Source organism: Schistocerca gregaria, chromosome 4, assembly GCF_023897955.1.
Source record: "Schistocerca gregaria isolate iqSchGreg1 chromosome 4, iqSchGreg1.2, whole genome shotgun sequence".
Lineage (NCBI taxonomy): Eukaryota > Metazoa > Arthropoda > Insecta > Orthoptera > Acrididae > Schistocerca > Schistocerca gregaria.
The window spans coordinates 250195193-250222669 of record NC_064923.1 but is presented as its reverse complement, the minus strand read 5'-3'; the positions used below and the strand labels follow the sequence as shown (position 1 = coordinate 250222669).

General features: G+C 43.0%; 1 protein-coding gene across 1 annotated transcript in view; it reads left to right on the top strand.

Moving 5' to 3' along the window:
• LOC126268055 (carboxypeptidase B-like) overlaps positions 1-27477 on the top strand; it is a 122861-nt gene that overhangs the window by 7951 nt on the left and 87433 nt on the right. Inside the window, exons 2-3 of the mRNA XM_049973489.1 lie at positions 16893-17096; positions 24534-24630. Of these exons, the coding sequence (XP_049829446.1) occupies positions 17008-17096; positions 24534-24630 (186 nt within the window). The 5' untranslated portion in view covers positions 16893-17007. The remainder of the gene's footprint in view (positions 1-16892; positions 17097-24533; positions 24631-27477) is intronic.

Sequence of the window (27477 nt, the reverse complement as noted above, 5' to 3'; positions counted from 1 at the left end):
TTTTTTTATGAGTAATCAGCTTTCTGACTGGTTTGATACGGCTCGCCACGAATTCCTCCAATGTGCCAACCTCTTCAACATAGATTAGTACTTTCAACCTACGTCCTCAGTTGTTTGCTGAATGTATTAAAATATCTGTTTCCCTCCTCTGCAGCTCCGTCTATTACCATGGAAGTTATTTCGTGATGTGTTAGAAGATGTCCTACCATCCTATCCCTTCCTGTAATTGTTTTCCACACATTCCTCCTCATTCCTTACGTTATCAGTCCACCCAATTTTCAATATCTTCCGTAGCAACACATCTCAAATGCTTCGATTACCTTCTTTTTCACACAATCCGTGTTTCACTACCATATACTGCTGTTCTCCTAAGGTACATTCTCAGAAATTTCTTCCTCAAATTGAGGACTATGTTTTTTGATAGCATTAGACTTCCCTTGGCCACCTGTGTTCTTTTTGGCAGGGCTAGTCTGCTTCTTATGTCCTCCTTGCTTCGTCCATCAAGGATTATTTTGCCGCTTAGGTATCAGAATTCCTTAACTTCTTCATCTGCCTCGTGATCACCAATCCTGATGTCAAGTTGCTCGCTGTTCTCCTATCTTCTGATTTTCATTACTATCGTTTTCCTTCGATTTACTCTCAACTGCTGGCCAAAAACAATTTATTGGAATTTCCTTGTAGAATATTTTCGAATCTCTGCCAGTTCAGACAGCTAGTCATGTCTGTGAGACTTTCTCTCAAATGAGAAAAACCCGCACTCTTCCAGTTTAGGTCTTTCCGAACTCCCATTTTCTGTTAATCCAAGCTGACGCAGTCTTCGACAGTGTTTCAATACATATTGTACGAGAAACTTATCGGTACCTTATAGATAAATCACAATTTCTCATTACCTAGCAAAACAACAATTATTAACCCTTAATATGCCCAGGAATGAAATACGTGATATCTTCAGTTAACATCTTCGTGAAGTGTTACTATCAAGTGTTCGTCCGAGAAAAAAATAAGAAAACGGATGCTGAAAAGTGTTGAAGAGTGAAAAAATATTGGTGACTTCAAGAAATCACGAAAGGGTTCCAGGAGCATTCAGCTTTGCATCTACTCGTCTAGCGAATATGAACGACGTACTTATGCTTAACAGACATCAAGCAGGGTCAGTACAGCTCGCAGATGAGACAATTATTGTAATTACTTCGGTTAAAGAGATAGCAGCACAAAAAATTGTTAATAACCTTTTGAAAGAATTAATATGTGGTTCTCTGCAAATGCATTCACTCTTGCGATTGCAGTCTTTCTCGGCGAATTCCACTCATGAATTCTTCTGGGGTTATCAGCCGAGTAGTTGTGTCGTCTTGTTGCAACGTTTCAATGAGTTTCGAACCCATCATCTTCTAGCTAAGTCCCACTACTTTATTCAGTATGGTGCCAAAGCCATTTTTTTAAATGGCTTTCGGGACATGCTCATACAATCTTTGCAACAGTGCAATGTCAATTATAACGATACTAACGCGAGAAAAACACCACTCCCTTAACGACAAAAATCTCTGAGCTGACCGGGAATCGTACCAGGACCCGGTTAGTTATCAATCTACAGCGCTTAACGGGCAGCTACCGAGGCGTCTTCTGATCGCAGTTGGTATGCCCTCGAATTGACCTTTCAAACGTGCTATTCAGCCAATTAAGTGCGGACTTACACGTTAAAATGGACTCGAAAACATGGTACAAGGTGCATTTTTCAAGGAAGGAAGATTGACACGTAGCACAAATGCAGACAATAATGTTCTCGTAAAACACAAGTAGTTCCTTATTCGCACGAAGTAATGACTGCTATCGACTGTGGATCTCAAATTGATTCCATCTTTCCAGGTTTCCAGAAGACTTTTGACACCGTCCCTCACAAGCGACTTCTACATCTACATCGATATTCTGCAAATCACATTTAAAGGCCTGGAAGAGGGTTCTTCGAACTACTTTCACAATTCTCTACTATTCCAATTCGTACAGCGCACGAAAAGAACGAACACCTACATTTTTCGTACGAACTCTGATTTCCCTTATTTTATCATGGTGATCTTTTCTCCTTATCTAGGTCGGCGTCAACAAAATGTTTTTGCATTCGGTGGAGAAAGTTGATGATTGGAATTTCGTGACAAGATTCCTCCAGAACGAAAATCGCCTTTGTTTTAATGATGTCCATGCCAAATCCTGTATCATTTCAGTCATGTCATACTCTCTCCCCTATTTCGCGATAATACAAAACGCGCTGTCATTCATTGAACTTTTTAGATGTACTCCGTCAGTCCGATATGCTATGGATCCCACACCGCGCAGCAGTATTCTAAAACAAGACGGGCAAGCGTAGTGTACGCGGTCACCTTAGTAGATCTGTTACATTTTCTAAGTGTGATGCCAATAAAACACAGTCTTTGGTTAGCCTTCCCCACAACATTTTCTATTTTTTCTTCCAATTTAAGTTGTTCGTAATTGTAACCTAGGTATTTAGTTCTATATACGGCTTTTAGATTTGACTGATCTATCGTAAAATCGAAGTTTAACGGATTCCTTTTAGCACACATGTGGATGACCTCACACTTTTCGTTATTTGGGACAATTGCCAATTTGCCACACCATACAGATACCTTTTCTAACTCGTTTCGCAATTTGTTTTAATCTTCTGATGACTTTACTAGTCGATAAACGACAGTGTCATCTGCAAACAATCTAAGACGGCTGCTCATGCTCAGATTGTCTCCCAAATCGTTTATACAGACAAGGAATAGCAAAGGGCCTTTGGCACACCTTCTAATCAAATTCCGTGGCTATGGAGTATCGTCGCGATTTCCTGTCGGAAATATCACAGTTCGTAGTAATTAACGGAAAGTCATCGAGTAAAAAAGGAATGATGTTTGGTGTCCTCCAAGGAATTCTTCGACGAAACCTCTACTGTTCCTAACCGAAGTATATAAGCGATTTAGGAGACAATCTGAGCAGCCGTCTTAGATTGTTTGCAGATGATGTCATTTACCGTCTAGTAGTCATTAGAAGATCGAAACCAATTTCAAAATGATTTAGACAAGATAACTGTATATTGCGAAAAGTGGCCATTGGGTCTAATTATGAAAAGCTTAACACCAACCACATGAATACCAAAAGAAACATTCGTTAAATTTCACTTACACGATAAATCACTCAAATCTGAAATCTGTCAGTTCAACTAAATATCTAGTGGATATAATTACAAAAACACAAACTGGAACAATATCATTGATAATTTGTGGGCAAGGTGAATCAAAGACTGCATATTATTGGCAGAAGACTTAGAAGACGTAACAGGTCTACAAAAAGAGACTGCCTGCGCTAGGCTTATTCGTCCTCTTCTGAAATACTGCTGCGCCTTGTGGCAGCCGCATCAGATGGATTGACGAAAGACATCAAAAAAGTTCAATGAAGGGAAGCTTGTTTTGTACTATCGCGAATTAAGGGCGGGAGTGTCACGGATATGATAAATAAGTTGGGGTGCTGCAGGAACTTTTATTGAAATTTCAATCACCAACTTTCTCCTCCGGATGTAATAAAATAAGGGAAATCAGAGATCGCACAGAAAGACACAAGTGTTCGTTTTTGGATCTGCTGTTCGAGACTGGAACAATAGACAAATAGCTTGAAGATGATGAATCCTCTGCCAGGCATTTAATTGTGAGTTGCAGAGTTGTCAGGTAAATGTAAATGTAGATGTAGGGTTTAATGTCATCCGTAGACATCGAGGTCATTAGAGACAGAGTTCGGCTGTTTCAAGGATGAGAAAGGAAATCAGCAGCGCCCTTTCAGTGGAACTATCCCGGCTTTTGGCTGCAGCGATTTTATGGAAGTCACGGAAAACCTAAACCAAGATGGCCGGAGGTGGGTTTGAACCACCGCCCTCCAGAACTCGAGTCCAGTGTCCTAACCACTGCGCCACCTTGTCCAGCGGATTTTTCAAACATAAAAATGATTGCCAAAGATAAAAGAAGCGATAAGCCGTAGAAAGACAGTCCAGCCAGATTTAATTTTGTAGTCCGACACTTTTACTTAACCGCCGACATACACCAAAGGGCTACAGCTGTGCAGTTTTGTTGTGTTTCTTGTGTTTCTGCTGATATCACAGTCACGTTAATTTTTTTAATGCTGTCACTAAAAAAATTAATCGTCATCAATATTGATCAATGCGCATCGTGTTCATTTACAGAGCGTGTAACATAGATGGCCTACAAGATCTACTTTTTATTTATTTATGCGTTAGGTTTCATGGGACCATGCTAGCGAGAGCTGCTTAGTCATGGAACGAGTCACTGCGTTGTTTACAGAACACGGATTAGAAAATTTACACACAAAAGATAGAGTATACGAATAAATAACACATTACGGAAAAAATCCTGAATTACTGCTACGAATTCTTATACAAAATAGGAGGATTGTGCCATATGGAAACCTTTCAACTTGGATTTGTAGACTTCGGATTTACCACATTTTTTCAGTTCTGTTTCGTCAATCAAAGGCACTCCAGGCCTCGTTTACTATTCAATTTACTTCTTTTACTGTCCGTCTAGTCAGTATCTTCAACGATCATAAGTGCAAGAAGTCCTCAACTGCGGCTATGACGTCATGGCAACTTGTTCTATTTTCTTTTCCATATTCTTTATTTTACTTTTATTATAATAAACTTTCTCGCCTAATTTCAAACGTGCTCCACTACATCATTCCATTCTTTTATGCATTTTTCTGCACTACTGGCAAATAGTGCACTGTCGTCAGCAAACCGAAGGCTCTCTAGATAATTTCCATCATTAAACACTACTTGAGAAACCCGGCATTGTCTAGGTATTTATTTATAGTCGTACACCTACGACCGTACATCACAATATTTGGCTTTGTTTTTAATGCGGGGCCCACGAGAAATACGGGCCCAACAACGAACTTTTGACGTTACACTAGTCAGCTTGTCCGCCACACTTCATGAACATTCGGCTCGGTGCAGGGCCCACGGGAAATCAATATAGAATTGAAAATGTTCACACTAAATATCTTAAATTTGCTGTGTGTTATCGAAAGCTTGCGTGCATTTAAACGAGAAAAAAATGGTGCAAATGGCTCTGAGCACTGTGAGGCTTAACATCTGAGGTCATCAGCCCCGTAGAACTTAGAATTACTTCAACCTGACTAACCTACAGAGATCACACACATCCATGTCCGAGGCAGGATTCGAACCTGGACTGTAGAGGTCGCGCGGTTCCAGACTGAAGCACCTAGAACCGCTCGGCCACACAGGCCGGGCTTTAAACGAGCAATGAAGAATTATTAAACTCGTCTGGATACACCGAAGCGCAACAAGACCTGGTATATGAATGCGTATTCAAATACAGATAGGCACAATATGGCGCTGCGGTCGGCAACGCATATATAAGACAGCATTTACCTGGCGCAGTTGTCACATCGCTTTCTGCTGCTACAATGACAGATTATCAAGATTTAAGTGAGTCTGCACGTGGTGTTATATTCGGCGCAAGAAAGATGGGATACAACATCTCCGAGGTAGCGATGAAGTGGGGATTTTCCCATACGACTATTTCACGATTGTACCGTTACAATCAAGTATTTGGTAAAACATCAAATCTTCAACATCCCTGTGGCTGGAAAAAGATCCTGCAAGTACGGGACCAGCGACGACTGAAGAGAATCGTTCAACGTGACAAAAGTGAAACCTTTCCGAAAATTGCTGCAGATTTCAATGTTGGCCATTAACAAGCGTCAGCGTGCGAACCATTCAACGGAACATCATCGATACTGGCTTTTGGAGCCAAAGGCCCACTAGTGTACCCTTGATGATTGCACGACACAAAGCTTTAAGCCTCACCTGGGCCCATGAACACCGACGTTGAACTTTGATGACTGGAAACATGTTCCCTGTCAGACGAGTCTCGTTCCAAATTGTATTGATTGGATGCACGTGTACGGGTCTGGGGACAACCTCATGAATCCATGGACCCTGCATGTCAGCAAGGGACTGTTCAAACTGGTGGAGGCTCTGCAATGGTGTAGTGCGCCTGCAATTGGAGTGATATGGGACCCCTGCTACGTCTAGTTACGACTCTGACGGATGACACGTACGTAAGCATCCTGTCTGATCACCTGCATCCATTCATGTCCATTGTACATTCCGACGGACTTGGGCAATTCTGGCGAGACCACGCGACACCCCATACGTCCAAATTGCTATAGAGTAGCTCCAGGAACACTCTTCTGAGTTTAAACACTTCCGCTAGCACCCAGACTCCCCGGACATGAACATTATTGAGCATACCGAGAATGTCTTGCAACGTGCTCTTCAGAAGAAATCTCCACCCCCTCGTACGCTTACGGATTTATGGGGAGCCCTGCAAGATTCATGGTGTCCATGCTCTCCAGCACCGCTTGAGAAGTTAGTCGAGTCCATGCGACGTTGTGTTGCGGCACTTCTGCATGCCAGCGGGGCCCCTGCACGATAGTAGGCAGGTGTACCAGTTCCTTTGGCTCTTCAGCGTAGTTACTCACTCCCCACCGGAGACGGCTGCTGGCATTCGTAAGACCTGCAGTGTAGCGTGCTGTGAAGTACCCTCCAACGGGGTGTCTTTCTCGTCGATTTTGTGCTTATGGTGGTCTCGCGGTTCTAGGCGCGCAGTCCGGAACCGTGCGACTGCTACGGTCGCAGGTTCGAATCCTGCCACGGGCATGGATGTGTGTGATGTCCTTAGGCTAGTTAGGTTTAAGTAGTTCTAAGTTCTAGGGGACTAATGACCACAGCAGTTGAGTCCCATAGTGCTCAGAGCCATTTGAACCATTTTTTTGTGCTTATGACGTCATAGCTCCTGAACTATGTGTCACACAATGATATAATTTTGCAGGTACATTCTGTGACATATGTGGGTACTTACTGAAAAATGTATTTCGAATAGAGTTAGTAGAAAATAAGTAATTCAAACGTCATGCATGATGCGGCAGTTTTTCACGCTTCGCGTTGTTTATGACGCCATGTCTCCCGTACGGTGTGATGTACAATGATGTAATTTTGCGCTTACCTCGAGTGGTTGTATGTGCATATTGTCTCTAAAATGAGTCGCGAATACATTTAGTAGTAAATAAGTAATAAATTATAACGCCATGCCTCATGCAGTAATTTTGCTGTACGAACAGGGGAAAAGCAGTAAGCGATAAACATTTTTCCTTTCATTATTTTGAATAAGTTTTCAGCGAGAAAAAATTTCATAAAGGTTTGAAATTCTGCATAAAGTTTGTTGCAAGTCACTAAATGTTCTCATTCTCAAATACTGGATGAATAAAGTCTAAGAATGCACGTGGCACGGGCTACGCTTCTTTTTCACCCCCACACCTACGATTGGTAGTTCGTACCCCACAGCGACTGTCGTCTGACATTAAGATATGAAGTTTAGTTGAAATCGGTCCGGCGGTTTAAGTGGAGACGTGGAACACCCACCCACACACACACACACACACACACACACACAAACATACATACATACTTACATACATTTTTATAATATGTGAGGATACCTCTTAGCTTTTTCGGTTTAATGATGCTTAAGACCGCTGAAATCAGTTTTGGTGATGTGGAATCTCTTTACCTGATTACTCGCATTCACAGCTACTGTTATGGTCTGGAGTCCAAAGACTGGTTTGATGCACCTCTCCACGATGTTCCATGCAGTGCAAGCCTCTTCTTCTGCGCATACATCCTCTTGATCCTGCTTACTTCATTCAAGCATTGGCTTCCCCCTATTATTTTTAACGCGAACACTACCCTCCATTACCAGATTGATAGTTTCCTCATGACTCTGGACATGTCCTATCAACCGATACCTCCTTTTAGTCAAGTTGCTCCATTAATTCCTCTTTTTCCCCAATTTGATTCTGTATCTTCTTGTTAGTTACACGATCTATGAGTCCAATACTCAGCATTCTTCTGTAGCACCAAATTTCAAAAGCTTCTGTTCTCATCTCGTCTGAACTGCTTACTGTCCACGTTCCACTCACGCATAAGGCTACACTCTATACAAACACCTTCAGGAAATACTTCCCAATATTGAAATTTATATCTTAACAAATTCTTTATGTATCAGAAATGTTTTTGTGCTATATCCTGTCTGAATGTTATATCCTCTCCATATTGGTCAACATTAGTTACTCTGCTGCCTAAATAGAGTAACTCATTTACTACTTTTAGTGTATCGTTTCCAAATACTTTCAAAATCACTTGACTTAATTTAACTGAACTTCATTACTCCTGTTTTACTTTTTTCCATTACCCTTGTTTTACTTTTCTTGATATTCATCTTAAAACCTTTTTAACGACACTATCCTTTCCATTAAAATGCTCTTCCAAATCCTTTCCTGTCTCTAACATAAATACACTGGCCAGCCAGAACATTCTGATCACCGTCCTACTATCGACATAAACCATCCAGACGATAGCAGTGCCACCTGACGAGGAATGACTGCTAGTCAGCCACAAGCACGGTGAGTATAAGCGTGTTGTGAGTGTGTAGATTGGGGAAGGCCCGTGATCTATCTGAATCTGACTGAGAGCAGATTACGGTGGCCTGGAGGCTCAGTATTTCGGAAACTGCACATGTCGTGTGTTCGAGGAGTGCTTTGGTGAGCGTCTTCAACACGTGGCGAAACCAAGGTGAAACCACGTCCACACGTAGTGGGGTTGAACGAAATGGTTAAAATGGCTCTGAGCACTATGGGACTTAATATCTGAGGTCATCAGTCCCCTATAACTTAGAGCTACTTAACCTAACTAACCTAAGGATATCACACATATCCATGCCCGAGGCAGGATTCGAACCTGCGACCGTAGCAGTCGCGCAGTTCTGGACTGAAGCGCCTAGAACCGCTCGGCCACCGAGGCCGGCGGGGTTGAATGACCACCCCTCATTACGGATCTCGCACGTCGTAGTCCTGGCACAATTGTAAAACAGGACAGGTGGAGAACTGTGGCGGAACTACCATCGGACTTTAATGCTGGGCAGATCTTAACACCACGAGATCGGCAACTACGGCTGAAATGGGCACTTGACCATCGGCACTGGACGTTGACGCAGTGGCAGAGCGCTGCATTATCTGACGAAACCCGATACCTTCTTCATCATGCCTGTGGGAGGGCGCGGATCCGTCATCTTCAAGGAGAATAGGACCTTGACACCTGTACGGCGGGACGGAGACAAGCTGGCGGTGTCTCCATCATGCTCTGAGGCACGTTCACGTGGCCATCCATGGGTCCAGTGGAGTTTGTGCAAGGTACCATGGTGGCCGTGGAGTATCGTACACTGACTGCAGAACACGTACAGCCCTTCATGACGATGTTTCCCGACGGCTGCGTCATTTTTCAGCAAGATAATGCGCCATTTCACAAGGCCAGGAGTGTAATGGCAAGGTTCGCGGAACACAGTGGCGTCTACCATTTATTGTGCTGGCCCCCCAACTCACCAGATCTGAGTCCGATCGAACACTGAACATGAGGTCGGGGCTCATCATCTCCCTCCCCGGAATTTACGGGAATTAGGTGACTCGTGTGTTCAGATGTGGTGCCAACTCTCCAGCGACCTACCAAGGTGTCATTGCTTCCATGCCATGACGCCTCGCCGCTGTTATCCGTGTCAAATGTGTGCGGCCGTAGTGTTCTGGCTGATCAGTGTAAAATGTCATTGGAAAATCTCAAAGTTTGTATTTTTCCCTTCTTCTTCTTCCTGAATTCTAATTTCCTATCAGAATTTCTCCTTGCTTTCATTTACTGCTTTCTCAGAGTACAGACTGAATAACATTAGGCATGGATGACAACCTTGCCACTCTTCTTTCTGAATCATTGCTTAATTTTTATGTTCTCCTACTCTTACTACTACGCTCTGGTTCCTGTAAAAGCTGTAAATAACATTTCGCTCTCTATACTTTACGCCTACTACTTTTATATTTTCTAAGTGTATATTCCACTCGACATTCTCACAAGCTTTTGTAAATCTAGAAAAGTTATAAACGTAGATTTGCCGTTCTTTACCTGTCTTCTGTTGTATGACGCACGAATAATTAACACATTCCAACACTGAGTAAAACTTGTACATCTAGTTTTATTTCATTCATATTTCGCTCCGACGTGTTAGGTTTCATAGAACCGTCGGTAGAGGTCGTGTTGCTGCAATGTCGCCAATACCTTGTTTCGCAGTTAGCGCTTCACCGTGGCCGATCATGGATGTTTATCTGTTCAGCAGTGTGCTCTGTTATTTCTCTCTCCGAGGAAACCCCACATCTCGGGAAAATGCGCGTCTAGCCTGTGACGTGCAATCACCGCCGACGCCTCCTCTTCGACAATTACGAGCACGAATAAGGGTCATCCATTCGAAGTGCAGGTACGACCACATATAACGATCTAGAACTGCATGTGTTAATAAAAGGCGGAAACCACTCTCTCTCTCTCTCTCTCTCTCTCTCTCTCTAGTCGAAAAGGAACACATTTGAAATGACGGGAAACCCCCTCCCCTTCTGACTTAATGGTAGGATATCGGTCCTGGGAATTGCAAGAGTTTTGAGAAAGTTTTAATTTTATTTTGAACTCGGGTAACAAATGAGAAAAGAACTATTTATATCGTGCTATATAATTGCAAATAAACAATTTCCGTTTTTCCCCCTTTACATGTACTGCAAAGCCTTGCTTTCTGCCAAATGATTCTGGGTCAAAGAGAAGTGCCCTATGGGTTGTAATGAGCGAATTTGCCAGCATAAAATTATGTAAACATAGATGGTCGTATCTTCTGACTGTATTTATTATTTATTTAGAAGCTTCATTTCTTTACACTCCCAAACGTCTATAGGTCTTAGTATGTGACCTAAAGTTCAACTTGATATATGTATCCGTTCCTGAGAAAACGCGTTTTTAACAGATGGACAGAGAGACAGACAGACAGACAAACAACAAAGTGATGCCATACGAGCTCCACTAACATTCTTTAAAAATAATAATCATAAGACTCAAACCAATATTTTCTACCGATGAGTAAAACTGCACAATAAATTGCCCAAAGAGAAAAAGAGGTTACTGAAATAGCCTTTTTAAAAAGGGAGTTAAAAAGTGCCTGTTAGGCAATACATTCTGTACAGTGAATAACACACAGTAGAGGTTTGGTAAAAATTGTAGCACAATTAAACAATGATGATAAAAACAATAAACATATGTTATTTCATACAACAGTTTCCCACTAAAATATTTTCTTTCGCGGAAAACCTTACTCCATAGCTCTACAGTGTATAATACTAACATCTCATCCTCTTCCTGAGTTCAGTATGTCACTCATTATGGAGGGTGTTGCCGAGTTTTTCAGGGTGGCTAATGTGGAGCTACGGTGCACAAAACGGAAAACAAGAATCGTCGCCATGGTCTTTATGTCAATCGATAGTGTGGGTAGATGTAAATAATTAAGTAATGCTTGTATAGTGTGTGCAATGAATGATAGTGAAAAATTAAAAAAAAACTATATAGCACTAGCTTTTTACGTTATTAAATAATTTCGTTTAGTAAAAATTTTGTACACCAGGGTTAAAAGGAATGACACAGCGCAGCTTTTTAACAGACTGATCTTGCATTCGCAAGGATGGAGGCTCCATTCTCAATCAGGCTATCTTCATTGAGTTTCCCTGAATTGCGTCAGGCAAATTGTGGGATGGTTCCTTCTACAGGACCACGGGAGACTACCGAAACCCATTCTTGCAAACTGTACATGTATCTAAACGCCTGTATGTATGGATCATGTTTTGTTTTTTCTCCTTATTAAACTGTAATAACCATGAAATTCCATTAGCCATGTAAAAGGGATACGCGGATTGATAAAACTACTGTTACTACCACTACTACTACTATTGCTACTTCTTCTCTACTTACTGATGTCAGGACCATAATTATATTTCTGCCTTTCTATTATATTCTTCTAGTATTCCCATCTATCTAGCTGAAAAACTGATTCCATTTATCTCCACATATGAACGAAATGCTGAGCACAAGAAAATGGTGTGTGATTTAGTAAGTTCATTATCACACGTAAGGTAGTGACGCAGTGACAGTTGGAACAACTCGCATTCCGAAAGGTCGCTAGCGACTAAGTTCACATAGTGAACAGCGGTCCAGAAACAGAATCTGAAACACTGCAACGTTGTAATCACACAAGATCAGTCTAGAGTGAATACTCTAAGAGCAAAACAGAACGATAGGCAATAGCCAAACACTATATCAAATGGTGCGATTCGAAAGCTTCAGGTGATAAAGCGTTAAACAACCGCGCACACGTATTTAAGAGCAGAACTCCGCCAGATGGCGCGCCAATTGTAACCTCTGCTTACACCGTCAGTGGAATCGCGAACTGTTATTACTTGCAAACTGCCTTATCTCAGACTCCATATCGATACTGCTGTGGTGTGGTGTGGGTCGGGTCGAATCACTGTCAGATACAAGAATCTGTTGCAGATCAGGGCGTAAGGTTTTTCAGTACTATGCCCTAGACAATACGCGATCGAAGGTGTCCGGACATCTGTTAGTGGATGTTAATATTAGGTGTGTCCACCTTTCGCCTTTGTGACGGCTTGAACTCTCATGGGACACTTAGGTGTCTTAATGTCTACAGAGGAATGGCTGCCCATTCTTCCTCAAGACCTGAAAACAGAGGAGGTCGTTGTGTTGGACACTGGGGTCTGTGGCAAAGGCGACGTTCTAACTCATTCCAAAGCGTTCAGTACAGGTCGGAGCTATGGGCAGGCCAGTCCATATCAGGAATGTTGCTGGTCCACAAATCATTGCCTCACAGATGTGGCTTTATGACAGGGTGCACTGTTATGCTGATAGAACCAGTTACTGTCTCCGGCTGTTAATCTACTGTAAAATGTTTTCACATCCTTCCACAGCTTTTTCTGTAGCACAGTGTAGAGACCACATCCTAACCACGAAAAACATCCCCATGCCGGCACTACACATGATGGTAGGTAACGTTCTCCAGGCATTCGCCAAACTCAGACCCTCCCATCTGATTGCCACAGGGTGCTCCAAATTACTCGTTGCCAGTTATTCTCTGTCCAGTGGCGTCGCTGTTTACAACATCTTAAAGTGTTGCTTAGCACTGAGTACAGAAATGTATTGCCCACGAGAGCGGCTCGACCATTGTACCATTCTTTTAAACTCGCTACGCGCCGTCTCTGTGCTAACTTGACTGCTGGCAGCACTTTGCAATTCGCAAGTGATTTCTTCCGCCGATTTCATTTTAACTTTTTACGATCACCCTCTGCAGTGTTTAACGGTTCATGTCCTTCAGTGCATGAGATCTGGCTGGTCTTGGTTTGGCTGCGGTTGTTCCTTCACGTTTCCGTTTGATGATCACATCACCGACGGTCACCATGGTCAGCTTTATAACGGTTAAATGTCCCTGATGGATTTAATACTCAGGTGATATCCAAAGATTAGTCCACGTTCGATATCGCTGTAGTCTCCTGACCGACCCATTCCTCAATTACCGCGTCTCTGCTGACAAAAAAATACTCCCACCTCTCCTTCTTGACATATCAGTTCCGGCTTATGGGTTTAGAAAACATCGTTCTTAGGAAACACAACTAGCTCTTTACTCGCACGAAGTGATGAGTGCTATTGACACGGGATTTTAAATTGTTTCCGTATTCCCGGAAGGCATTTGACACTGTATCTCACAAGCAGCTTGTAGTTAAATTGCGTGCTTATGGAATTTCGTCTCAGTTATGTGACTGGATTCGTGATTTCTGTCAGGTCTCTCACAGTTCGTAGTAATCGACGGAAAGTCACCGAGTAAACCAGAAATGATTTCTGGCGTTTCCCAAGGCAGTGTTATAGGCCCTCTGCCGTACCTTATCTATATAAACGATTTAGGAGACAATCTGAGCAGCCGTCATAGATTGTTTGCAGATGACGATGTCGTTTATCGACAAGTAAAGTCGTCAGAAGATCAAAATAAATTGCAAAACGATTTAGAAAAAATATATGTATGTGCAAAAATTGTCGATTGACCCTAAATAACGAACAATGTGAGGTCTTACACATGAGTGCTAAAAGGAATCCGTTAAACTTCGGTTATGCGATAAATCAGTCAAATATAAAGGCCATACATTCAACTATATACCTAGGAATTACAATTACAAACCACTTAAATGGGGAAAATGTTGTGGGGAAGACTAACCGCTGGCCGCTGTACCCGAGCGGTTCTAGGCGCTTCATCTCCGGAACCGCGCTGCTGCTACGGCCGCAGGTTCGAATCCTGCCTCGGGCAGGGATGTGTGTGATGTCCTTAGGTTAGTCAGGTTTACGTAGTTCTAAGTCTAGGGGACTGATGACCTCAGATGTTAAGTCCCATAGTGGTCAGAGCCTTTTCAATCATTTTTGAAGACCAACCAGAGACTAATTTTATTGGCAGGACACTTCGAAAATGTAACACATCTACTAAAGAGACTGCCTATACTACGCTTGTCCGTTCTCTTTTAGAATACTGCTGCGCCGTGTGGCATCTTTACCATATCAAATAGACGGAGTACATCTAAAAAGCTCAAAGAAGAGTAGCAAGTTTTGTATTATCGAGAAATCGGGAAGAGAGTGTCACTGAAATGATACAGGATTTCGAGTGGACATCATTTAAACAAAGACGTTTTTCGTTCTGGAGGAATCTTCTCACAAAGTTTCAGTCACCTACTTTCTCCTCCGAATGGGATTTCTTTTCTTTTTTTTTTTTGACGCCGGGGAGAAATCTTCACTATAATAAAATAAGAGAAATCAGAGCTCGCACAAAAAGATACAGGTGTTCATTCTTCCGCGCGCTATAAGGGATTGGAATAATAGAAAATTACAAAGGTGGTTTGATGAATCCTCTGCCAGGCACTTAAGTGTGATTTGCAGGGTATCCATGTATGTAGATGTACACTACTGGCCATTAAAATTGCCACACCACGAAGATGACGTGCTACAGATGCGAAATTTATTTGAAAAAAAGAAGATGCTGTGATGCGCAAATGATTAGCTTTTCAGAGCATTCACACAAGGTTGGCGCCAATGGCGACACCTACAACGTGCTGACATGAGGGAAGTTTCCAACCGATTTCTCATACACAAACAGCAGTTGACCGGCATAGCCTGGTGAAACGTTGTTGTGATGCCTCGTGTAAGGAGAAGAAATGCATACCATCACGTTTCCGACTTTGATAAATGTCGGATTGTAGCCTATCGCGATTGCGGTTTATCGTATCGCGACACTGCTGTTGGCGTTGATCGAGATCCAATGAATGGTAGCAGAATATGGAATCGGTCGGTTCAGGAGGTAACACAGAACGGCGTGACGGATCCCAACGGCGTCGTATCACTAGCAGTCGAGATGACAGGCATCTTATCTGCATGGCTGTAACGCATCGTGTAGCCACGTCTCGATTCCTGAGTCAACAGATGGGGACGTTTGCAAGACAACAACCATCTGCACGAACAGTTCGACGACGTTTGCAGCAGCATGGACTATCAGCTCGGAGACCATGGCTGCAGTTACCGTTGACGTTGCATCACAGACAGGAGCGCCTGCGATGGTGTACTCAACAACGAACCTGGGTGCACGAATGGCAAAACGTCATTTTTTCTGATGAATCCAGGTTCTGTTTACAGCTTCATGATGGCGCATCCGTGTTTGGCAACATCGCGGTGAACACCCACTGGAAGCGTGTATTCGTCGCCGGCCGCGGTGGCCGTGCGGTTCTAGGCTCTTCAGTCTGGAACCGCGTGACTGCTACGGTCGAAGGTTCGCATCCTACCTCAGGCATAGATGTGTGTGACGCCCTTAGGTTAGTTAGGTTTAAGTAGTTCTAAGTTCTAATGGACTGATGACCTCAGATGTTAAGTCCCATAGTGCTCAGAGCCATTTGAACCTTTTTTTTGTATTCGTCATCGCCATTCTGGTGTATCACCCAGCGCGATGGTATGGGGTGCCGTTGGTTACACGTTTAGGTCACCTCTTGTTCGCATTGACGGCACTTTTAACAGTGGGCGTAACATTTCAGATGTGTTACAACCCGTGGCTCTACCCTTCATTCGATCCCTGCGAAACCATACATTTGGGTGGGATAATGAACGATCGCATACTGCAGGTCCTGTACGGGCCTTTTATGGATACAGAAAATGTTCGACTGCTTCCCTGGCCAGAACATTCTCCAGATTTCTCACCAACTGAAAACGTCTGGTCAATGGTGGCCGAGAACTGGCTCGTCGCAATACACCAGTCACTACTCTTAATGAACTGTGGTATCGTGTTGAAGCTGCATGGGCAGCTGTACCTGTACACGGTATCCAAGCTCTGTTTGACTAAATGCGCAGGCGTATCAAGGCCGTAATAACGGCCAGAGGTGGTTGTTCTGGGTACTGATTTATCAGGATCTATGCACCCAAATTGCGTGAAAATGTAATCACATGTCAGTTCTAGTATAATATATTTTTCCAATGAATACCCGTTTATCATCTGCATTTCTTCTTGGTATAGCAATTTTAATGGCCAGTAGTGTAGATGTACGTAGCTGAGCCCGAGTCGTTTATCAGATAGTGTATTTGAGAGAGCAATGTAGAAATTGCAAAGACATTTATTATTATTTTATGCTAATTTTTACTGTGTTGTCTAAACAATCCTTGGCTATGGTGTAATATTTAACAAGTACCATTTGCCTGTTTTTTTTTTAATATCTGGATATTAACCGTCTCTTTAACCTCTCTGACCAATTTGTGTACATTTTCCTAGCTTCTTGGTTTCACGACGCCTGCATTTTTCTCGTGCGAATCGCAGGCGCGCGCTGTACCGGGTGACGTTCACAGACCAGCAGCTGCCACTGCTGGACCACCTGAGGAAGAGCTCATCCATTAGGGCCTGGAATGCGCCGGGACAGCCGACTTACGTGGTGATGGTTCCGCCGCAGCTGCACCGCTACTTCCGCGAGAAACTCCGGCGCCAAGGCGTGGCCCACCAGCTGCTCGTCCCAGATGTGGAACAGTGAGTACCACGCCCTTACTGCCAACGCACACAGTAACACCTCTGCCACACCGGTTCGGAAAGCGTTACTGTAATAACATAGGGCTCTGAAATTACGTCGGATCTACGTCTACACTTACACAAATATTACAAAAGCGATCATACGATGGATGGCACAGGGTAACTTGTAAGGCACTAAGCATTTTCTTTATTTATACACCTCTGACGTCGTCATCATGGGGCGACCTATAGTACTGTGAACACTGAATAATAAAGAATGCTACAGTCTTTCATGCATATAGTTTCGGCAATTTTCTGTTGCCATCTTCAGATCTCTGGTGTTGTACAATGTATGTCCATGTTGGTATTGTGAGCTACATTACAAGTTGGAAGGTCTGTTTGAAAATAACAGCTACTGTATGTACACTCATTTTATTGCGCCGATTACACGTGATCACATTTAGTTGTAAAGTGACGATGAATGTGGGAACTATAATCGGCGCGATGATGTGTGCGTACATAGCTGTTATTTTTAAACTGACATGTCGATTTCTACTCTAGCTCACGATACCAACATGGACGTACATTGTGTAGAACCACTTAGGGTGCACTGAAGGGGAAGATTGCCGGCCGCGGTGGTCTCGCGGTTCTAGGCGCGCAGTCCGGAACCGTGCGACTGCTACGGTCGCAGGTTCGAATCCTGCCTCGGGCATGGATGTGTGTGATGTCCTTAGGTTAGTTAGGTTTAAGTAGTTCTAAGTTCTAGGGGACTAATGACCACAGCAGTTGAGTCCCATAGTGCTCAGAGCCATTTGAACCATTTTTGAAGGGGAAGATTATTTAATGACGTAAACATAGATCCGAAGACGGCAACAGAGAATTGCCGAAACCGGTCATCTATATGAATAAATGATTTTAGCGATTTTGGGAGTTGAAAAAAAATTATTCATTCATCACATTCCCTTTACTCTTCCACTCGTAAATGGAGTTTGGGAAAATCACCATCCATAGTCCTCCTTACGAGATAATTCTTTTACTTTCGCGGTCGTTACACGAAATTTACGTCGGCGGGAGTAGAACCATTCTGCAGTGAGGTGCAAATTCCGATACTCTAAACTTTCTCAACAGTATTGAGCGAAAAGAAGGTCCTCTTCCCTCCAGGGGAATGTTTCCGTTGTACTTTCGTGTTGCTCGAGCCTACCACTGACAAATCTGGCAGCACGCCTCTGAAGTGCTTCGACGTCTATGTTTAATCCTATCTGATGGGGATCCCATACACTCGAGAAGTACTCAGAGTACTAAAGAACGAGTCGTACTAGCGTTCTATACGCCGTCTCTTTTATACATGATCTAATTTTTTTGTATAATTCTCCCAGCAAACCGAAATCGACCATTCGCCTTGCCCACTACCGAGCCTAAGTGCTTATTTTATCTCATACTGCTTCGCAACGTTACGCCTCATTATTGAATCGACGTGATAGTGGCAAGCATCACACCACTAATACTGTATTTGGAATTTACACGTTTGTCCTGCTTGTCTCCATTAACTTACATTTGCCTACATTTGGAGGGAGCTGCCATTCAACACATCAAATAAAATCTCTAAGTCGTCGTGTATCCTACTACACTTAACAACGATACTTCCCCGTACACTACAGCATCATCAGCGAACAGTCTTAGATTGCTGCTCAGTCTCGTTTATGTACCGGGTGGGTATAATTAAACTTTGGCTACTTGTGAGGGTCTCTGTGAAAAACTAATGATTGCAGGGCAATGAAACTTTGTGGGAACATTTTTAATGACATGCGGAAGAGAAATAACTAAAAAACCATTAAAAACACATTTTAATTTCCATGTGAGAGCGTAATGTTATTCTTAATTGCTTACGACTGTTACGTTGCTCAATATGACAGTGATATACATCTACGACAGCTTGGAACCGCGCTAGAAATTGCTCCACTGTTGCCTCGAACTAATGTGGATCACGGAATGTCCAACTGTCGTGACACAGCTCGTGCACTGCTTGAAAATCTCACTTTGCATCCAGCATTCTCAGCCATGGCAACAGCGGCTCCTTCAACAATTTTTGGCGCAATTGGCTGTCGGCGTCTACAAGGAACAATTCCCATACGCCATGTAATTCGAACTTCCGAATCAGGTTCTTCGACCCCTCGTCGATACGTGTGAAGAGCAGCAGCACAATTGCTGTCGTTTCGACAAAAGAGCATTGCGAGTAAAGTCCTGCTCACCTTGTTCAGGCCCCTGTTGACTGTCTGCTACTATAATGCACACTGATGCTTGTGTTTGAAACCTACGTCGCCGTACCAGTACCGCTCCTTAACAGCAATGCATGACAGTAACACTACTAACACAGCAAATCCTGCAGCGCACAGTCTGAATATCATTCCTATAAAGTTGGGCACTCTACGATAAATAGTTTTCCGTTAACGCCGGCTTAAATAGCGAAAGTTTAATTATAACAGCCCTGTATACAGGAAACAAGAGTGGTCTTATCACACTTCTCTGCGGAACTCCTGACAATACCGAAAGATTAAAGCTTTCATTTTTGACAATCCTTCATAAAAACTGGTGAACTCTAACCCCACAGCACATTATCATTGGCAAAATATAAAAATTTTAATAACAAAACATCGGACCGGTCATATTATCAGTACAATGTGTACTTAGAACAACGGAAATTTGGTTACACTTAAAACATGTGCAACAAGTATCTTCGTTCAGTACGATATAATCTGCGATCAAATGCAGTAGACAAGGTTCCGTGAAATAGTGTACTTCATTGAAGTGGTTATGTGATGCTTATGGCTGAAGGAGACTTAAGAAGAATTAAGCATTCAATAAGATAGAAGAAGTATGAAGCAGAACTAAAAGAAGACGGACGGAACGGTTGTTTTTCCTTTCGGTGGAAGAGCATGACTGAAGAATGAGGAAGCAATTCTAGTTGTGAACCGAAAGAAAATATGCAGCTGTATACCTATGTGCGAGGAATCGTGCTATGAAGTCGGAGTACGCCAAATTTTCCTCATATTGTATGTTAGAAATGTGAAGTTGCAAGCTTACATTCTTCGTTAAACAGTGTGTCTCCCTATAACCTACTGAACATTTCTACGACAGGTGGTGGTGGTGGTGGTGGTGGTTAGTGTTCAACGTCCCGTCGACAACGAGGTCATTAGAGACGGAGCGCAAGCTCGGGTTAGGGAAGGATTGGGAAGGAAATCGGCCGTCCCCTTTCAAGGATCCATCCCGGCATTGGCCTGAAACGATTTAGGGAAATCACGGAAAACCTAAATCAGGATGGCCGGAGACGGGATTGAACCGTCGTCCTCCCGAATGCGAGTCCAGTGTGCTAACCACTGCGCCACCTCGCTCGGTATTTCTACGATAGTGGCATGCTATGGGCGTAACTCCTCGGAAAGGTCCATGGCGAGTAACGCACTTTGGTTTTCAAAGTAATCTTCGGTCCTATGACTCATTTTTTACACTAGTGAATCGAAAAAAGATGACCCCCCGCTTATTAGCAGCAATTCTGAGTGGAGTGGATTCGATGAGTTCTTGGTAGGTTTCCTGAGAAATGTCTCACCAGATGTCTTCGGACTTGTTACGTTACTCCCGTTGATTACGAGCCGGTGATTTGTGAGCGCAGAACTGGCACACGATAGTGTCCAAGGTATGTTCCTTCGGGTTCTGGTCAGGTGAATTTAGTGCCCAATACATCAACGTGAGCTCACTACCACGCCACTCAAACTACTGCAGCACGACTCTGGCCTTTTCGCACAAGCAGTCATCCTCGGTGAAAGGTGCCATCGCTGCCATCATTAAATCTCGGGGTGGGCAGTGATCATAGCCTTTTGCCTTACATTCCTTTCAGTTCCTCGTTGTTCCACACCATTGCAAATCTTTCGGAGAAGTAACTACTGCCCAAGCTACCTATCCAATGCTACTGAGTAACCACTCTCGTCATCACTTTATACAATAGAAACAAAAACCATTAAAAATGGCTACTGCCGACAACAGTTTATTAGTTCTCTGACAAGGGAATCGCACCTGTTCCTCATCATGGATTTCGTCCAGATATAAATCTGGACTGCAGGGACTGACCAGAAATGAAAGTGACGGAAGTTAGAGCTCCAGATGGCCAAGCGTTTAGGAAAAGATACTATTTTTGACGCTGGTCAGGCGAGGTGTCAGTCACTACAGCCACTACTGTTAACTCCATTCCAGCGGAAAGCGTATAGAACGGTTGTCCAATGCTCATGGGGGTCGAGTCCCTACACACTACTTTTTATTTTATTTTCCATTTTTAAGTTAACTTACACTGCAAATAAACTGAAATAACGTTCAATATGTTTATGTTGCATTTATTAATATCTTTATCAAGAGGATGTAAAGAAAATGCAAGGGGAAATTTGGTACTGAAATTAAATTACCAGAAAGGGACTATAAAGTGTACACGAAAACATCTTATACAAAATTAGATACTTTTATTATTTTACAGTTGATGGTTTACACGTGCTCGAGTGATATCCATCGTGACAAAAATGGAAACAGTAATTTTCTCTGCTCCTTGCACACGTTATAAGCGTCGCATTTTTACAATTACATGGTTATTTTAAATTTTCTAAGGAAAAAATGAACTTGGTTTACATTCATAGCACCTTCGTTATCACAGCATAGTTTGGCAGCAAACAGCGCGTAACGCAACATTTCGCAAAATATTGATGAGGATAGATATAGACATAGATATACAATCGAGTGCATTTTGATGCAGTCTTCTCAGGATGTAACATCTTTCTCTCTCCCTCTCTTGATTAGATAAAATCGTTTTTGAAGCTTCTTGATCAAATTCTTTACCTGACCATAAAAAACAGACATGTCAGGGATGCGCTAGCGAAGTGCTTCTGGAGGAAATCACTTTAATATTTCTCTGTGGCAATGCTTGTTCAAATCGAAAAACCTCATCACATAATTATGATTTTGTGTGTTTTTCCCATGAGCCAATTCTCCTGCACATAGGACTTCATCTGATCAATCAAAAAATGTTTGTATTATGCTATTGTAAGTTTCCGCGATTTTGACGAAGTATTGATGTCATTCCTGTAACTTGGCGCGTATTCCTCCACCGTTTTTTGAATCCTCGGTTCAAAGGAGCCAATGCTTTCTTGTATGCGTGCATACACTGTCGGGGCAATAATTTTCCAGAAAGGGTCGTAGCTCAAATGGCTCTGAGCACTTTGGGACCTATGGGACCTAGAACTTAGAACAACTTAAATCCAACTAACCTAAGGACATCACACACATCCATGCCCGAGGCAGGATTCGAACCTGCGACCGTAGCAGTCGCGCGCTTCCGGACTGAAGCGCCTAGGACCGCTCGGCCACCACGACCGGCAAGGTCGTGGCATATTGCGTTGTATACTAGTATGTTACTTTTACATATTTCGGTTCCTTCGCAGTGTAGGTAAAGTAAAAATTGATAATTAAAATAACTTTCATAGAAGAACTCGGCCCCACGACCCTCATATTATCATCCATTAGCCTTCCCGATGTATCTATCAATCGCTTCGTGGCAGCCCACTTCCACAAATAGTCCATGCCTCGATCTGTCACTACCATTTGTGGCCAGGCCCTGCTTATACCATACGTTTCGAGGAAATCGGTGATGAGGAGTATTCGCAATCCTGTGCAGTCCTGTTGTATTAAGATAGGGACACGTGTCTCGACATGGATGGTAGTAGTGTGAGCCGTCTATACCTCAAACAGCTGCATATTCTACAAGCTACGAATGATCGTGAATAAAAAGAGAGCACTAGGAAGTATGCATTTTGTTTCTTTTATTCCAGTCAATGACCACAAAACTATTTTGTTCTGAGACTTATAGTGGTGCCTTACTTGACGTGCCCGCGGAGTCGTCACGTGAACAGCGCTAATGTTCGTAACAAACTCAAACCACATTTTTAGTTGTGCCCGATGACGCCTCGCTAATGTTGTTTATATTTCTTGATGGTGCCACCGTGGCTTTATTATATTAGAATGTACTCTAAACGGATCTGAAGATGATGATCACTGACCAAAATAAATAGTATTAGCAGAAAAAATTTTGTGATCAGGGACTTTAATGGAAGAAACTAATTCTAACCATGTATTCGATTCGTGTCTAAAATATATCTGCGTTAACCGTGAAGATTACAAAGACGACATTTTCACTGTTTTTGGCGTATTGCTTCCTAACAAGCCGTGTAAACTTGAAGTTACGTGTTTCAAAACTTTAACAAATTTCAGGGCGTGAATCTCTGGTAATCCATGGAGGGTTGCGCCCTTGTAAAGCCATGTTACGTGATAGTGTTCCCTTGTGAGCGTTTGAGCGTTTGCAAATTTTCGTTGCTTTATTGAATGAAGTTTCCAATCTATTGCTGGATAACATATGTCAAGCCACCTGCATTTGGGACACACAACTCTATCAGAAAACCAATTTAGATCCCTTTCTTATAATATAATATGTTAGTCATCCTCTTAAAAGAACACACTTGTCGCTTTGGTGCATTCTGTATGGTGTATGACTAGCATGTGGCAGTTATTCGACCTTTCACAGCTGACGTAACTCATGGCAGTGAGTTGGTACTTACACCACTCTCTGATATGTACAGTGTGTTCCAGAAATGTTGAGACAAATTTCGAAAGGTTGTAGAGGATGTCTTGCCAAACAAACCGAGGATGGGAAACGTCATCCAACGATGCTACAGCGCGTGGAAGTTACAGGTGCCGGTACCTGCCTCTAGACACTCCCCCCCCCCCCTTTTCGACAGCAAACGTGCCTTTATACGCCGACGGAGCGTAGGGGGAGCGTCCCGCAGTGTTGTTTGTTATTCGGTGAACGCAACTGGCTGCCACGATCGCCAGTGGAGCAGATGGAACTAACTGGTGCGTAGACAAGGTTTTATCTCCTATGAATAACATGCTCTGTTGCCTTGGTGGATGATGCTTTCGGACACGGGTTTCCATCTGGAGTTTACTTTTCTCCTTAATAGCAAAAAATATTGGAGATTTTAGAAATTGCATGTAAAAAATGAAACGCGATTCATAACTCCGCTTCTCATTCCCAAAAGTAAGGAAGCATTTCATCTGTTCCGTGTGACTGTCTCAAACCACGTCGCGATAATTAGTGTTTAAACTTTTCACGAGACACAGTCTTGAAGTCCTCTGAACTTACCAGGGGAAAATATATAGTTCTAAATCGAAACTTCACACCACACCTTCTACGAAATCGCCATTAGAGTTTCCTATATCCACTGTTTGTATTTCGGGTGTGAATCTTGGCACGTGTTAACCTGTACGCGGTTACATCTTCGTATTTCAGACCCAAAGATAAGACTTTGTATGAACAGCTGCCGTTTTATAATTGATGTTAACAATGACGCATCCAATTTTTTTTTCTTCCAGGATCTTTCAGAGGAAGCATAACATACAATGGAAACCCATGGTTCAAAACGATGGCGGCACCAGTGTTTCTTTTTCGAGGTACCACCGATACGACGAGGTATGTATGCACTCATTTTTCTAATCGACTGTCGTGTCAAATTTTCCAGACAGATTGTTCGTAATGTACTCAAGTCAAACTTACTAAAACTTGAAACACATATCTACAGCATGTGGATATAAATATATCACATCTGCTGGCAACAATAAACTCTGACGTCTTTGGTTGGAATAAATTATGAGGAGCATTCAGTAATTAATACAACACGTTTTTAGGCTAATTTCGGTTGAATGTATGCAGAATTTGTTGTGGAATACCGTGGAACATTCCCCTGTAGTTTCATGAAGTTCCAGTAGTTGGCAGCGCTATAAGCAACCTTCAAAATGGCGTCTGTGACGGAGGTGCGTTCCAAGCAGAGAACTGTTTCGTTTTAGCGGAAAACCAGAACGTCGCAGACACTCATAGGCAGAATGTCAACGGAGAAATGGCGGTGAACAAACACACAGTGAGTTGTTGCGCGAAACGTTTCTCATCATCGCAACAAGATCGCACAACCCTGCCCGATCTATAGTGTGCCGGCTGGCCACACACAGCTGTGACTCCTGCAATGTTGGAAGTGGGGGCTCTCTCATTCGAGTGAATGACGGATCACAATCAAACACCTCGCTGTTCAATTGGACGTCTCTGTTGGTAGTGCCGACACACTCGTCCACCAGCTCGGATACTAAAAGCTGTGTGCCTGCTGGCCGCCTAACATTAGACCATAAACACCAACGAAGGACTGTCTGTGCGCAATTGCTTGTGCGTTACGCCGCTGATGGTGATAATTTTTTGTCGAACATCGTCACAGGCGGTGAAACATGGTTCATCACTTCGAACCGGGAACAAAACACCAATCCATGCAGTGACGCCACACAACCTCTCCTTCGAACAAAAAGTTCAAAGTCGCACCCTCAGCCGGTAACGTAATGGCGACGGTCTTCTGGGACTCTGCAGGGGTTGTTCTATTTTATGTCCTCCCTCAAGGTGGAACGGTCAACTCTGAAGTGTATCGTGTTGCACTCTGGAGGGACTTCAGTGTGTTTGTCACCACAAAAATGCAGAAGAACTTCTCCTTCTCCAAGACAACGCAAAGCCTCACAATACTCTACGCAACCTAGAGGAGCTCACAAAATTTCAATGGACTGTTCTTCGTCATCCACCCGGGCCGGGTCTCGCACCGTCCGACTTCCCTCTGTTTGGCCCAATTAAGGGCGCACTCCACGAGAAGCAGTACGTGGGTGCTGGGGAGATCACTGATGCAGCAAGACGCTGGCTCAGTCGTCGACCAGTAGAGTGTTAATATGCGGGCATACATGCCCTCCTAGTAAGGCTCCGTAAGGCCATCGTATTGAACAGAGATTATGTTGAAAAATAGGTTTTGTAGCCAAAAGAGGAAGACTAATATGGTGTACTGGAATTCCAAATAAAACCAACCTGAAGTCCGGGGAAAAATGTGTTGGATTGCTTGTTGAACCTCCTCGTATTTTAGTTTTGTACATATTGTATGAACAGTAATTTGTTGTCTACGTGGCGGAACTAAAAAATGCAAAATTTGCAGAGCAATTGCAGAGACAATACACTTTGTCACAGAAATAACTTTATGATGTTGATAAGAATATGTAGGCAAATTTTAATTGAAATACAAATTACTACAATGAGCCCAAAAACTGTAACAATATCAGTACTACAACAATATGATTTCGAATTTTGAGCAATTATCAAGTGCAACTGGGAAATATATCACATTTGTATAATATGTTGCCGTCAAAATATTGCAATTCGTACAGATTTTAAATGTAAGAACTTGATGTCATTTTATACAGAGACGTCTCACATGTACCGCTATCTTTTTCAGTAGCACCTGATATGGCTCAAAAGCAAAAATCGTGGAAGTGGAAATAAAAAAAGCGGAAAGTCAAATTGTCTCTCCTCATCATAAAAGGAAATGAAATCACGATAAAATTAACATGAAAGTAGCGAGCTGCGCGGAGTGTCCGCGTGGTTAGAGGCGCCATGTCACTGACTGCGCGGCCGCTCCGTCTGAGGTTAGAGTCCTCCCTCAGGCATGGGCGTGTGTGTTGTTCTTACCATAAGTTAATTTAAGTTAGTGTAAGTAATGTGTAACTCTAGGGACTGATAGCCTCACCAGTTTGGTCCATTAGAAATTTACATACATTTGAACATTTGAAAATAGCGGTCCATGTAGTAGACACAGTGAAGGAATTCAACTACATGACAAAGTAAGGCGTAATGGACGAAGCAAAGAAGTCGCTAGAAGCAAATTTGCGCAGGCAAACAGAACTCTCCTCTCTAACAGTAGTCTCCGCCTTCCCGACACAAACACTGAGGTGGCGAAAGTCAATATGCACTTGTGCAGATGGAGATACTCTACTGGCCATTAAAATTGCTATACCAAGAAGAAATGCAGATGATAAACGGGTATTCATTGGACAAATATATTACACGAGAACTGACATGTGATTACATTTTCACCCAATTTGGGTGCATAGATCCTGAGAAATCAGTACCCAGACCAACCATCTCTGGCCTTAATACGCCTGGGCATTGAGTCAAACAGAGCTTGGATGGCGTGTACAGGTACAGCTGCCCATGCAGCTTCAACACGATACCACAGTTCATCAAGAAAACTGACTGACGTATTGTGACGAGCCAGTTGCTCGGCCACCATTGACCAGACGTTTTCAGTTGGTGAGAGATCTTGAGAATGTGCTGGCCAGAGCAGCAGTCGAACATTTTCTGTGTCCAGAAAGGTCCGTACAGGACCTGCAACATGCGATCGTGCATTATCCTGCTGAAATGTAGGGTTTCGCAGGGATCGAATGAATGGTAGAGTCACGGGTCGTA